Source organism: Sminthopsis crassicaudata, chromosome 2 (assembly GCF_048593235.1).
Source record: "Sminthopsis crassicaudata isolate SCR6 chromosome 2, ASM4859323v1, whole genome shotgun sequence".
Lineage (NCBI taxonomy): Eukaryota > Metazoa > Chordata > Mammalia > Dasyuromorphia > Dasyuridae > Sminthopsis > Sminthopsis crassicaudata.
The window spans coordinates 260,998,854-261,011,473 of NC_133618.1; the positions used below are offsets into that span (position 1 = coordinate 260,998,854).

Here is a 12,620-nt window from a genome sequence, read left to right on the forward strand (position 1 = left end):
AAAGTCAGAGAGATGGATTAATATTGTATTGTTCAATTTGATACATCCTAAATTTTTCTTCCTATGGGACTTTTCAAGTTTAATAAACTCAATAGCTTAGGAGCCTTTCAGTATTAGAAATATTGTAAGACTAGAAAAATACAGATAATGGTATCCTAATTAATTTCTTCTTTCATAACATTATTGTGATTCATACACATGGAACAACCTATATGTTGATCTCTCTAAAAACCAGCTCTTTATCCTTTTTTATCTCTCCTAAAAATTAAATAATTTTAATAATTCATCTATGCTGTAGTTATTGTTAAGACATTTATTTTTTCAAGAGGAAATTAATAAAACTTATTTAGAAATAGCCATGTTCCTATAATTAGCTTTAAATCTGCATAGAAAAAAGTGCTTCTCTTTGAAGAAACCCACTTTCCTATCATTATATTTATGTTGATAAAGAAAAGCAGAATCAGATGTCTTTAGGGGGTTGGGATGCCTCATCTCTAAGATTCCTCAAATTTGATAATTCCACAATTTATGATCCCTGATAAAAGACTAAGTGCAATATGGGAAAGATGAGTTCAAAATCCTTTTTGGCAACACATTGTCTATGGAATTAGAGTCACTTGATTTATCAATCCCCAGGAATCTCTCTAAGACTATAAATTGCAAACAAGGAAGTGCCTCACCAAGAATTTTCTATACTAATAAAATCCTAGATGTGTTTGTGTGTGTGTGTGTTTTTAAACTATGTGATACTTGAATGCTTCAAAGAACTGTCAATTCTTCAGAATTTCTATAGATATTTCTTCCATAAATTAGAATACAGTTAAAGTGTGTTGGAACCAAGTCACATAGATTGTGAGAGCCTATTGCAAAATATTCAGTGTGAGCATCTATATGTCAGAAATTAACACTTTGTAAATAAGGGTTCAAATTACTATTTTGTTGATTGTTTAGAATTAAGAAAATTATGAGAAAATTAGTGATGCAGACTAAACTTAAAGTACACTAAGCATATTAAAAAAAATCAAAAAACAAAAACTTGGAGAGCCAGTGACATTTATCCATAGTTTAAAAGAAGGCTTCCTGAGTACTTGTGGCCAACAATAGTAATAAAATGATCATTAGCAGGTAATTATCTGCCAAACTTCTAGTGATAAATCTATTGGAATTTAAATTGGTATGTTCGAAGACCCAATATAGTTTACTTCACATGTCAAAGTCTTCCTTCAGGTTACAAATGTAGAGCTTCAATGAAATCTGTGTAGGAGGATAGATATACCTCAGTTATATTACCTGAGTAAATAAAGGCATTTTCAGCTCTACTTTCTATAAAGTCAAGCATTTTGCTGCCCAAATATAAATAACACAAATTTTGGAGTATTCAGATACCACTAGATTTAAAACCCATTTTGTTTACAATGTATAATTAAAGATTTTTACATCCTCATTTAAGATTTGAATGCTAACTTCTATCTACAGAAAAGTGATTCCTTTATAATTATCTCTCTTACAGGTCAGTTCAGAAGGGAAGAACTGAATCAATGGAACAGGGAAATCTCTCAATGGTAGCAGAATTCATTTTGCTGGGACTCACTGAGTCTCGTGAGTTGCAGATTTTCTTTTTCATATTTTTTGCCATTGTCTACACAGCCACTGTGTTTGGTAACCTCATTATCATTCTCACAGTCACCTTTGAACCTCATCTTCATTCTCCCATGTACTTCTTACTAGCCAACCTCTCATTCATTGATATGTCCCTGGCCTCTTTTGCCACTCCTAAAATGATCTATAACTTAGCCAGTAAGCACAGGACCATCACTTACCAGGGTTGCATGGCCCAGATGTTTTTCCTTCACCTCTTTGGTGGCAGTGAAATGATGCTACTTGTTGCAATGGCAATTGATAGATACATAGCCATATGCAAACCTCTTCATTATGCAACCATCATGAATTATCGTACCTGCTTTGGGCTTGTGCTGCTCTCCTGGATGACTGGTTTTGTGCATACCATGAGCCAAATGAGTTTTACAGTGACCTTGCCTTTCTGTGGTCCCAATGTTGTGGACAGTTTTTTTTGTGACCTTCCTCGGGTGATCAAGCTTGCCTGCCTTGATACTTATGTCCTAGAGCTATTAGTCATTGCAGACAGTGGGTTACTCTCCCTGATTTGCTTCATCCTCCTGCTTATCTCCTATAGCATCATATTAGTCACTGTGCAACTTCATTCCTCTAGTCGGTCCTCCAAGGCTTTGTCTACACTGTCTGCACACATTACAGTGGTAATTCTTTTCTTTGGACCATGTATCTTCATTTATGTGTGGCCCTTCAGTAGCATCTCAATGGATAAGACTCTTTCTGTGTTTTACACTATTTTTACCCCACTTTTGAATCCAGTCATCTATACTTTCAGAAATAAAGATATGAAGAGATCTATTAAAAAACTGAAAAATCAGCATGTGAGCTGCAGATTGACCTTTTAATTGATACATCATCATTGCAATCATTAGATTCAGCAGCATCATTATCTAAAGGACTTTAAATATATTTGTGCCAGACTTTGTAAAAAGAAGTTGGATTATCCTTATCCTTATCATTCATAAGCTTGTACATAATAGGTGCAACTTTGTGGACTGGAAATCCCAAATATACATCCACTCATAATCTAATTGTATTTATATTGTAATATTATATCTGAGATTACTCAGTAGCACTTATTTTGATCATCTATAAGTTACTTCAATTATCTGAGTCTATTTTGCTATCTAAAATTATAAGACAAGAGTATATGTTCTCAATGGCCTCTATAATTAAGTCTGATAATCTATGATAATTCCAAAAGCACAAATATTTTAATTTTCCACTATTTGAGAACCCAAAAAATTTCCCCCCAGAAGGTGCATAATTAGAAGGATATTATACCACTTGGAACTGAAAATTGAAGGCTCATTCAACTACTATATATAAAGGAAACCAAAAATAAAATAAAATAAGGTTAAATATCATGTTTTCTATTATCTAATCTGACTTGGGGAATCAGTATGATAGAAAGAATATTGGCTCTGGAATCAGTAAAACAGCATTCAAATTCTACTTCAATACACACACACACACACACACACACACACACACACACACACACACTTTTGGCTTCAATTTCTTATGAGAAGGGAAAAGAAGAGAGTATATATTTAATTGGAGCCTACTATAGATAGGTACTATGCTAAGTACTTCACAAATGTTATCTAATTCAATCCTTATAACAACCCTGTAAAGTAGATTCTACTATTATCCTTATTTTATAATTGGCCTCACTGAGGCACATGAAAGTTAAATGAATTGCCCAGAGTCACATAGCTAAAAAATGTCTAAGCCTGAATTTGAACTTAGATTTTCCTGATTCCAGGCCCAGTACTCTAAAATGAGGAACTGGAATACATGATCTTTAAGTGATACTTGCAAATAAATTGTGTTTTTATTGGCAAAGGGAACTCACAGACAAGGAAACTCCTTCTATTAATGATATATATTGCCATCTTCTCTGCAAATCTTAGAGAACTTTTTGAAACATTAAAAGGTTAAATGATTTGTTCAGGGTCATATAGCCAGTATGGGTCAAAAGGAGAATTTAAATCTAATTCTGACTGAGTGCAGTTCTCTATCCCTTATGCCATGCTCTTATATTGCAAATAACACTAAAGGTATTAATGAAGAAATGAAAACAACTTTTAAAATTCCATAAATAGATAAAATAGAAAAAATCATTAATACATAAAATTCAGATTCACTATTAATCAAACAACTAGCATGTATTAAGCACCTACTAAGTTTCAGACACTCTGTAAGATGCTAAAGACATGAAGATCTAGGTCTGAGTTAAAATCAGATCTGGTGGTCTGAGAGACTCTTCTATTTTCAAGGTTCTTGGGCTCAGGGTTCTGGGCTATCTGCAATTGTGTCCCAGAGTGATTTTTTGACTTGTATGGTTCATGTGGACTCCTGTCTTTCCATCAAAGTAGCTCATTTTATCCTCAGTAAGTATAAATTATTATTATTACCCTTTTAAAGTGATGAAACTGAGGAAGATTGAGGTATGATTTCTTCAAACTCACACAGCCAGTGAGTGTTTGAGGCTAGATACTCAAAAATATTTGAGTTTGAACATTTTCCTGATTCTCAGTACAGTGTCATACTACTTAGCTGTTTAAAACATTCAAATAATACAAATTCAAAATTTGTATTTTTAATTTCATGGCAATTTTGCCATGAAAATTCACATAAATAATCCTATTCTCAGATTATTTTGTCTTTAAATATTGGAAGACCAGTGCTTGACTTTCAGGAGGTTAGTTTCATCTTTTCATAGAGAATAGAAGAGAAAAGGAGACAACATAACAGGAAAAAATCTGTGGAAAAGGAAGATCAACAAATTTTAGGAATGTTCATTATTCTTAAGGGGATGTCCCACCCAACACTAGCTGTAGCTATTCCATGTTGTCAATCTTGGTACATCTCTACATAGAGCCATTGTTCCTCTCAATCAAATCTTTTGCCTAAGATGTCAAGCATTGGCTTATTGTCTTAATATGACCCATGGAAACTTGAATTCCCAAGGCTTGAGAATATCTTCAAATATACAATCATACAACATAACCTCTAATTGAAATGGTTCTTAATAAAATTTTACATATACCAGTATCATAACAGTAAGAATAATAAGAAGTGAATAAGTACCAAAGATACTTGTGATCAATATGCAGCTTCATTCATTAGGACAAGTAGATGACTAAAATTATACTCAAATCTTCTGAGAATATTATGCTGATTACACAATCTAATAAATTCAAAGTGAGAAGATGCTTAAATACTCCCAATAAAAGCTATAATTCCAAATCAGATGACACTTAGAAGCCATGTGTTAATCTACATAGACAAAAGGTGACACTTTCTAGATATAAAGATCTCATATTAAAATCATATGAAATGACTAGCTAAGGTTATGGTTATAATCAAAAATCTGCTTAAGTAATATTAATTATTATAATAGCATTTGTCACTCATTATTTGAAATATTTAAAGTAATTATTAATAATAACAGGGCTTGTATTGGGGGCAATTAGGTCGTGCAGTGGATAGAGTGTTAGGACTACAATAAGGAAGGCTCAACTTCCTCGATTCAAATCTGGCCACATTCCCTAGCTGTGTAGCCCTGAGTAAGTAACTCAGCATTCTTTATCTCAAGAAATATAAACCCATGAACAAAATTAGACACTGACTAGCTGTGAAGTCAAATCCCATTTTATGCTTGTATATGGATCCTGATTGATTTATATTGAATATAAATAGCAGTAATTTCTGCATTAGCCAGAAACCCTGAGGATCTTTCACTCCCAAATTCATTTATTTATTTAGATTTTTGGGGGACTGGGTGAAAAAGGAGATTCTTTGCCTCAATTGCTACCCAGTCAAATCATTGAATAGATGCTGCCTCAATAAAACTGAAATCTGATGAAGATTTTAGTTTAAAAAGACCAAATTCTTCCATTGCATTCAGGGCCATCTCCAGTCATCTTTAACTATATATCTGATTACTAGATCCAGATGACTTGAGAGGGGGAAGTGAGGCAGGTGATCTTACATAGCCTTCCTTCACTTAAATCTAATTCATTTGCATGTCATAGCACCTCTTTGATGCCATGGTCTTCTTCAAGAACAAAATACAAACTAGATGTGAGTGTGGATTAGAGCACTTAACTCTTTTTGAGCTTCTCACCTGTAAAATGAATTGGAAAAAAAAAAAAAGGCAAACAATTCTTTACCAAAGAAAACCCACAAGGGGGCCACAGGAAGTGGACCAGAATGAAAATGCCTAAACAAGAGCAACAACAACAGCAACAAAGATACAGAAGATATTGGAAATGGGGAAATGGCATACTAAACTGATTAGATTTAGTGGGAGGAAAAAGGAAAGGGAAAAAAAATCAAAGATAATACCAAGACTGTTTTGGTGGGGCTTTGAAACAGGAGAATAGGACTGTTATTTGCACTAATAGAGAAGATAGAAATAAGTAGTTGGATTCAATTTTTTAAAAATATGGGGGTTTTGGTGGGAGAGGGAGAAAGAAGCTGAGTCCAATTTTATTTTTAAGTTTCATGGTTAATTAGGAAATACAAATTAACCAGTCTTTTTGGAAAATGAAGATACTATTATTGTTTTGAAAATTATCATCTATGATTATTTGTTGAAACATGAGAATGGATGAACTCTCTGAGGGATTGAGTATAGAAAAAAGAAAGGGAAAGTCAAATATATCTCTTTTGTTGAATGATGACAACAAGAGAAAAATATTTAATCATAATGCCAAAGAAAGACATCAGCAAAATAAATGAGGAAAGAGGAAATACAAAACCTATGAATAAAACTAAAATAGAAGAGATCATTAAAACATAAAATTTAATTTACTGGAAGACAAATCATATACATTAAATGTGCTATAATCTGAAAGATAATTTACTGTACTGCTTAGAGGAGAGCTGAATTGAACTACTTCCTCTAACATATATTGGTAGTGGAATATTAAGTAAGGCTTTCAACCTTTTGTAACTATAGCCAATTCTCTGAGACTAAATTGTATATCATAATTGTATATATTTATACATAAAGACGTCTGAGAAGCATATAAGTCAGTCAGAAATAGAACATATTTTATTTCAGAAGCTAATTATTCACATAATAGGGTATATTCAAATAAGAATTTTCATTGATTCACATTTAAGTATATCATATTGTGTGATTAGGTTGTAATACACCCATCTGAAATGAGGAAATTTGGTTCCTTGAAAAAAGTACTCTATTTCTAGCAAGCAAACAATTCCAAAGATAAATACAATAATAGCATGTGAATGAACAAATGAAGCTTTTTTTAATCACTTACATGTACAAAGGACTATACTAAGAAGGGTACAAATAGAAAAATAAGAGTCACTGGTATGTTGAAGATTTTATCTATGTTGAAAAAATGAATCAGTGACTGAATTTGTAAAAAAAAAAATCATTTATTTAGCACTTACTGTGTGTTATACATTGTGCATTTTGTCAATTTAGATGATGTTTGGTGTATTCAATTTTATCAGATCTTCCTTTTTGTCATCTTTTTACAACACACTTCAAGCCCTTATCATCTGGATTATTACTATTAGTTCTTATTTTATTTTCCATTTATTTTATACTATATAGTTCCACTAGATTAATTTTTATAAAAATACTACTTTTAACACAGTTATCCAAAGTTAGAAAATTTCAATACCTCCCATGTATCCATTTTGTCAGTTCAAATTGAACTGCTACCCAGATTTATACTTTTTAAGATATTACACACACACATACATATATACAAATATATGTATATACATTCATTTTGTATACTCTGTATATTGTGTAAACATATATGTGGATTAAACCTATATGGTGGACTTTAGTTCCCTAAAAAAGTTTTCTGGCAAACACATAATTGTGTGTTTTTTAGCTTTCCTTACTGTACTATAGAATAAATCCAAATTTATAAGCCAGGCACCCAATGCTTGTTAACACATGCTCTGTATGTTTAATCATAAAATCTCATATTTGGAACAAACCATAGAGAGAGCTTCTCTCTCATTTTATGATTGAGGACATTGGGACACAGATTAAACTTTTCCCCAAAAGTTATTCAAGTACTTAATTGTAAAATTGGAAATAGACAAAAGTAATATAGTAATACATAGTATAAGATAAGATGCACACTGTGTACAGACATTAAATAACTATAATTTCAGGCGGTATCAAGATGGCGGAGAAGGCATATGTGAGAATCTAAGCTCCTTTAACTCTCATAACCAATTTTTAAAATCAGCTTCAAATATTGGGCTAAACTGGTAAAGTTCACGAAGATTGGAAGCACAACAATTCACCAGCCAAAGATCATCTGGAATATTGTCAGGAAAGGTTTGACCTGAGTGGCAGAAGCAGACCATTGCAGTGCAGGGATAGAATTGGGAGCAGGGTGGCCTCTGTGGTTGGTAGGTTTACATAGAGCTCTCTGCCATAGCTTGACTGCTTTGCTTTGGTCGCAAAGTAGTGGACCAGCAGAGAAACCAGAACCTAGGGTAGAGGGTACACTGAGGGACGCCAGAGCCTGAGAGGATCTGACTGTGTCCACCAGGATGGGAAGTGACTCAGCGCAGACCATAACACAGCTCTTCATGGAATTCTGCAGCAAGGAGCTCTTGTTGGGGGGCAGTCACAAGCCTGCATGGCAGGAGCACAGCCTGGGGCAGCCTCTCATCTACAAAGTGAGGGGCTCGGGCTAGGGTAGTGGAATCTCCTCAACTAGACTGCACTCCCCAGGCAGAGATACTTCCAGTGCAGTAAAGGATAGAAGAAAAATGGGGAAAGGAAAGAGAAGCTATGCAAGAGAGTAACAATCTCCTGAAATGAGAATTGGAAAAGGTAAATGACTTCCTGAAATGTGAATTAGAAAAGGTAAAGAATTCAAAGGAAGTGCAGGGAAACAGAATTAAGGAATTGGAAAAGGGGAAGAAATCACAGGAAAGTAGGATCTGTGAATTGGAAAAAGAAAATAACTCACTAAAAAAACAAATTTAGTGAAATGGAAAAAAAATTCCATAGAGCAAAACAACTCATTTAAAAACTCAATTGGTGATTAATGATGGACAGAATCAGCTACATCCAGAAAAGGAACACAGGGAAATGAGTGTAAACTGTTATTTTTACCTTCTGAATCCAATTCTTCCTGTGCAACAAGAAATTCGGTTCTACACACATATATTGTATCTAGAATATATTGTAATATATTTAACATGTATAAGACTGCCTGCCATCTGGGGGAGGGGGTTGGGGGAGGAAGGGAAAAAATCTGAATAGAAGTAAGTGCAAGGGATAATGTTGTAAAAAATTACCCATGCATATGTACTGTCCAAAAAAAAAGTTATAATTATAAAATAAAATAAAAATTAAATTAAAAAAAACTCAATTGGACATATAAAAAAAGAAGTTAAAAATAAAAAACTAATGAAGAACTCATTAAAAATCAGAACTGGACAAATAGAAATGAATGATTCATTGAGACACCAAGAATCAGTCAAGCAAAACCAAAAAAATGAAAATTTGGAGAAATATGTCAAACAACAGACCTGGAAAATAGATCTAGGAGAGATAATCTGAGGATTATTGGGCTTCCCGAAAATTATGATGAAAAAAAGAGTCTAGATACTATTTTACAGGAAATCATCAAAGAGAACTTCTCAGAGGTAATAGAATCAGAAGATAAAATAGGCATTGAAAGAATTCATCAAACACCTTCTGAAAAAGACCCTAAAAAACAAACAAACAAACTCCACAGAACATTGTGGCCAAATTTTAGAACTGTCAGACTAAGGAAAAAATATTACAAGCAGCCAAAAAAAACAATTCAAATACCATGGTGCCACAATAAGAGTCACTCAAGATCTAGCTGTCTCTATATTAAAGGATAGAAGGACATGGAATCTGACATTTCAAAAGGCAAAAGAACTTGGAATGCAGCCAAGATTAAACTATCCAGCTAAGCTGAACATTTTCTTCCATGAAAGAAGATGGACATTTAATGAAACAGATTAATTCCATTTGTTTCTAAGGAAAAAACCAGATCTAAACAAAAGAAAAAATTAAAAATTGATCTCCAATCATAGGACTCAAGAGAAGCAGAAAAAGGTAAAAGGAACTCTTGAGAATTGTATTTCCGTTGTGGATATACATAAAGTCCACATATATAATTTGATCTTACTGATTTAACAAAAAACAAAAAAAAAAAAAAGGAAGTAGAAATGGAAAGGGGATAGTGTCAAAAAAAGGGAAAAGGGGAGGTAAAAAGAGGGAAACTACATTCCATGAAGAGGCAAAGGAAACCTATCATATCTGAGGGAATGTAGAGAGGGGAAGGAGCATTATTGTGTGAATCTTACTCTCATCAGGGTTGGCTCAAAGAGAAAATAATTGACATATTTGTTTTACAAAGAATCTTCTCTCACCTTATTAAAAAGTAGGAGAGGAAAGGGGAAAAGAAAAAGAGTAATAAGGGAAGGGTACAATAAAGAGGAAAGGATTCAAAGGGGAGAGGGAAGGATCCTAAAGAGGGAGAGCTGCTTGATGCAAGTGGGGCCCATAAGTTTAATAGTGAGAAAGGGGGTAAGAAAGGGCAAGAAAAAGAAAAGCATAATCTGCAGATAATAAAATGGCAGGAATTACAGAATTAGTCATTTTAACTGTAAATGTGAATGGGATGAACTCTCCCATAAAGCAGAGGTGGATAGCAGACTGGATCAAAAGTCAGAACCCTACAATATGTTGTTTACAGGAAACACACTTAAATCAGGAAGATACATACGGAGAAAAAGGTAAAAGGTTGGAGCAGAATCCACTATGCTTCAGGAGAAGTCAAAAAAGCAAGGGTAGCCATCCTTATCTCAGATCAAACAAAAGCAGAAATTGATCTAATTAAAAGAGATAAGGAAGAAAACTATATCCTGCTAAAAGGTAGCATAGACAATGAAGCCATATCAATACTAAACATATATGCACCAAGTGATATAGCATCTAACTTCCTAAAGAAATTGAGAGAGTTGCAAGAAGAAATAGGCAGCAAAACTATAATAGTGGGATATCTCAACCTTACATTCTCAGAATTAGATAAATCAAACCTCAATACATATAAGAAAGAAATTAAAGAGGTAAATAGAATATTAGAAAAATTAGGTATGATAGGTCTTTGGAGAAAACTGAATGGAAACAGAAAGGAGTACACTTTCTTTTCAGCACTCCATGGAACCTATACAAAAATTGACCATATATTAGGTCATAGAGACCTCAAAATTAAATGCAGGAAGGCAGAAATAGTAAATGCTTTCTTTTCATATCATGATGCAATAAAAACTACATTCAACAAAAAGTTAGGGGGTAAATAGAACAAAAAGAAATTGGAAAGTAAATAATCACATCTTAAAAAATGATTGGGTGAAACTGCAAATTATAAACACAAATAGTAATTTTACTCAAGACAATGACAACGATGAGACATCATACAAAATTTTGTGGGATGCACCCAAAGTGGTAATAAGGGGAAATTTTATATCTTTAGAGGCTTACTTGAATAAAATAGAGAAAGAGAAGCTCAATGAATTGGACTTGCAACTTAAAAAGCTAGAAAAAAGACCAAATTAAAAACCCCCAATCAAATACCAAACTTGAAATTCTAAAATTAAAAAAAGAAATTATATACTTTAACATATTTAAAATGTATTGGTCAACCTGCTATCTGCAGTGGGGGAAGAAGGGGAAAAATTAGAACAAAAGGTTTGGCAATTGTCAATCTTGTAAAATTACCCCTGCATATATCTAGTAAATAAAAAAACTATTTTTAAAAAAGGAGAAATTAACTATATTGAAATTTAAAAAAACTATTGAATTAATAAATAAAATTAAGAGTTGGTTTTATGAAAAAAAAAACAATAAAATAGACAAATCTTTGGTAAATCTAATTAGAAAAAGGAAAGAGGAAAATGAAATTGTTAGTCTTTAAAATGAAAACAGAGAACTTTCCCCCAATGAAGAGGAAATTAGAGAAATAATAAGGAGTTACTTTGCCAAACTTTATGTCAATAAATTTGATAATGTAAGTGAAATGAAAAATATAGGCTTCCCAGATTAACAGAGAAGGAAGTTCACATTTCAGAAAAAGAAATAGAACAAGCTATTAATCAACTCCCTAAGAAAAAACCCCAGGACCAGATGGATTTAAATATTAATTCTACCAAACATTTAAAGAACAATTAGCCCCAATGTTATATAAAATATTTGAAAACAATAAGGATTGAAGGAGTCCTATCAAATTCCTTTTGTGACACAGACATAGTACTGACACTATATCAAAAGGTAGATTGAAAACAGAGAAAGAAAATTATAGACCAATCTCCCTAATGAATATTGATGCTAAAATCTTAAATAAAATATTACCCAAAAAATTACAGAAAATCATCCCCAAGATAATACACTTTGACCAAGTAGGATTTATACCAGGAAGGCAGGACTGGTTTAATATTAGGGAAATTATTAGCATAATTGATTATATCAATAACCAAATAAACAAAAATCATATGATCATCTCAATAGGCACAGAAAAATAATTTGATAAAATCAAACATCCATTCCTATTAAAAACCCTTGAGAATATAGTAAAAAATGAACTTTTTCTTAAAATAATCAGTAGCATCTATTTAAAACCATCAATAAGCATCATATGTAATGGCGACAAACTAATACCATCCCCAATAAGATCAGGAGTGAAACAAGGTTGCCCACTATCACCAGTATTCAACATTGCAGTAGAAATGCTAGATTTGGCAATAAGAGTTGAGAAAGTGATTAAAGGAATTAGAGTAGGTAATGAGGAAACCAAATTACCACTCTTTGCTGATGATATGATGTTATACTTAGAGAACCCCAGAAATTCTATTAAAAAGGTATTAGAAATAATCCACACCTTTAGCAAAGTTGCAGGATACAAAATAAATGCACATAAGTCATGAGCATT

The 12,620-nt window shown here is 32.8% G+C and overlaps 1 protein-coding gene across 1 annotated transcript; it reads left to right on the forward strand.

Moving 5' to 3' along the window:
- Nucleotides 1-1,538: 1,538 nt before the first annotated feature.
- LOC141552780 (olfactory receptor 4K13-like) lies at nt 1,539-2,477 on the forward strand. The gene has a single exon (XM_074284776.1). It carries the CDS (start codon nt 1,539-1,541, stop codon nt 2,475-2,477), a length of 939 nt encoding a protein of 312 aa, XP_074140877.1.
- Nucleotides 2,478-12,620: the final 10,143 nt, after the last annotated feature.

Excerpts from the sequence above, each read along its gene's own strand:
- LOC141552780 (XM_074284776.1), top strand. The coding sequence starts at position 1,539 with ATGGAACAGGGAAATCTCTCAATGGTAGCAGAATTCATTTTGCTGGGA.